The sequence below is a fragment of the Hyaena hyaena genome, unplaced genomic scaffold (genome assembly GCF_003009895.1).
Source record: "Hyaena hyaena isolate Hyena2069 unplaced genomic scaffold, ASM300989v1 scaffold_779, whole genome shotgun sequence".
NCBI classification, from domain to species: Eukaryota; Metazoa; Chordata; class Mammalia; order Carnivora; family Hyaenidae; genus Hyaena; species Hyaena hyaena.
The window spans coordinates 639982-642549 of NW_024081413.1; the positions used below are offsets into that span (position 1 = coordinate 639982).

At 42.0% G+C, this 2568-nt stretch overlaps 1 protein-coding gene across 1 annotated transcript; it reads left to right on the forward strand.

The window, feature by feature from the left end:
• The first annotated feature begins 966 nt into the window (after nt 1-966).
• LOC120221469 (olfactory receptor 52L1-like) lies at nt 967-1953 on the forward strand. Its single transcript, XM_039218866.1, has one exon. The coding sequence runs from the start codon at nt 1003-1005 to the stop codon at nt 1951-1953; it is 951 nt and encodes a 316-aa protein (XP_039074797.1). The 5' UTR covers nt 967-1002.
• Nucleotides 1954-2568: the final 615 nt, after the last annotated feature.

Sequence of the window (2568 nt, forward strand, 5' to 3'; positions counted from 1 at the left end):
CCTCTGACTACAGAGTGGAGGCTGGTTTGAAGGGTATGAAATCAAGGCAGATGAGATCTAAGGAAGTAATCCAGGTGATAGAAGTTAAGAGTGTGCACTAAGCAGTCATACTGTGGGTTGAGGAGAATGAGTGAATATTAAGGAATTATAAACATAGTCAGCAGGAACTGTGAAAAGGTAAAATGGAGGAGAGATAAGAATGATTAAGGATGATTTCAAGTTTCCACATTGGATTGGATAGGTAGATATAGTGATTTAACTAAAAAAAAAAAGAATAAAAAGGAAGTAGAGCAGATTTGGCAAGAGAAGTTGAATTAATTCAGTCTTGAATATGTTGCGTCTGTAGTATAAATAGCTAGAAAGGAAATGGAAAGTGAGTTTGCATTTCAGAAATGTATTTGACTTAGAAACCTAGATTTGGAAGAAAATAAAGTATATAAATGGTTCAAATATTGTAAATGGATGAACTCAGTCAGAGAAAATGTACAGAACTGGGATGGGAGGAAAAGATGAAGTCCTGGAATCAATGACGTATAATGGAGAGAGAGATGGAGAAGGTGGTGGGATGCAGGACATAGGAGGAACACAGTAGAGTGCTGTGTCACGGAAACTGAGGGAAAATACTTAAAAAAAAATAACAGATGCATTTATCATGTCTAGTAATGGCAAGAGGCGATACAGAGGATCCATTCAAGTGGACATTCCAAATTAGAAGTCATTGAATGGCAGTGTAAACATCTCTCTAAAAGCAGCATGATTACTCTTATCTGTAAATGAAACTAGATCTATCTTAATTCAGGCATGTGGATGTCTCACCTTAAAGACATTATCTCAAGAACAGGGAATTCTCTTCTTTGTATCTCACTTTATTCTTTTGTGTTTCACTTTCAGGTTCTTTCTTCTCATGAAGGTGGTTGCCAGAGGTAGACACTGTGATAACCCCCCAGCAATGGAAAAATCATAATTTTGGTTGCTTTTTTCTCTTCCTTCGCTAAGCTATTGATGATGTCCCTTAATTCCAGCTGGAGGCTGCTGCAGCCTTCTTTTTTCCTGATGGGCATCCCTGGTTTAGAGGAAAGCCAGCACTGGATAGCATTGCCGCTATGTGTCCTTTACCTCCTTGCTGTAATGGGCAATGTTACCATCATCTTCATCATCTGGGCCGACCCATCCTTGCACCAGCCTATGTACCTCTTTCTGGCCATGCTGTCTGGCATTGACCTGGTTTTGGCATCCTCCACTGCACCCAAAACCCTTGCAGTGCTCCTGGTTCATGCCCATGAGATTGGGTACACCATCTGCCTGACCCAAATGTTCTTCATCCATGCGTTCTCTTCCATGGAGTCAGGTGTACTTGTGGCCATGGCTCTGGATCGCTATGTAGCCATTTGTCACCCTCTGCACCATTCCACCATCTTGCATCCAGGGATCATAGGGCGCATTGGAATGGCAGTGCTGGTACGGGGGTTACTCCTCCTCCTCCCCTTCCCTATCTTGTTGAGGAGACTCATCTTCTGCCAGACCACTGTCATAGGCCATGCCTATTGTGAACATATGGCTGTGGTGAAACTTGCCTGCTCAGAAACCACAGTGAACCGAGCTTATGGGTTGGCAGTGGCCCTGCTTGTGGTTGGGCTCGATGTCGTGGCCATTGGTGTTTCCTATGCCCTCATCCTCCAGACAGTGCTGAAATTACCAGGGGGTGAAGCCCGACATAAGGCCTTTAGCACATGTGGGTCTCACGTTTGTGTCATCCTGATCTTCTATGTTCCTGGAATGTTCTCCTTCCTCACTCACCGCTTTGGCCACCATGTACCCCATCATGTCCATGTTCTTCTGGCCACACTCTACCTCCTTGTGCCACCTGCGCTCAATCCTCTTGTCTATGGGGTGAAGACTCGGCAGGTCCGCCAGCGAGTACTCACGGTATTCTCCCTAAAAGGATGGCTCTGAACACATCCCAGTTATTCTTTTTTAAGGTTCCTGTCAAAGGTACTCCCAGAAGTTCATGACTGATCTAGGCTATATTGATAGAGACCATTGCCCAGTGAGGTGTCCTTCCAGTCCTGCTATCTCATGGCAAAGAATATCACTGGGCACCTGGCTCCTCTATTTCTCTACCAAGAGTAGTTGAGAACTGTGGAACATCATCTAGTAAGGGAATGTGAAATCCAGACTCTGCTCTGTTTTAGTTTGAGTGTCTTCACTCCCTCAGTGTTAGTGCTATGAGCTCTAGGTCACTCAGCTTCCATGTTGCAACAGAGTCTCTCTGTAAGCATTTAATACCACCAGTATATCAGAAAACAGCATTTTATTACAATGTGACTATTATTCACATATTTAAATTAAGTGGTAATGGGTTCTTAGAAAAATATGATACAAACACCATTTTCAAGGAAGAAATGTATATTGTAGAGTTGATTTCTTTTTTAGAAGGTCTGTATTTTTAATTTATTCATATTTTTTATTAGGATAAAGAAGGAATAATACCAGTATTCAATGTATGTATGTTTTGTAAGTCTTAGTTTAACAAAACTAAACATCCATATATTATTATTATTATGTAAT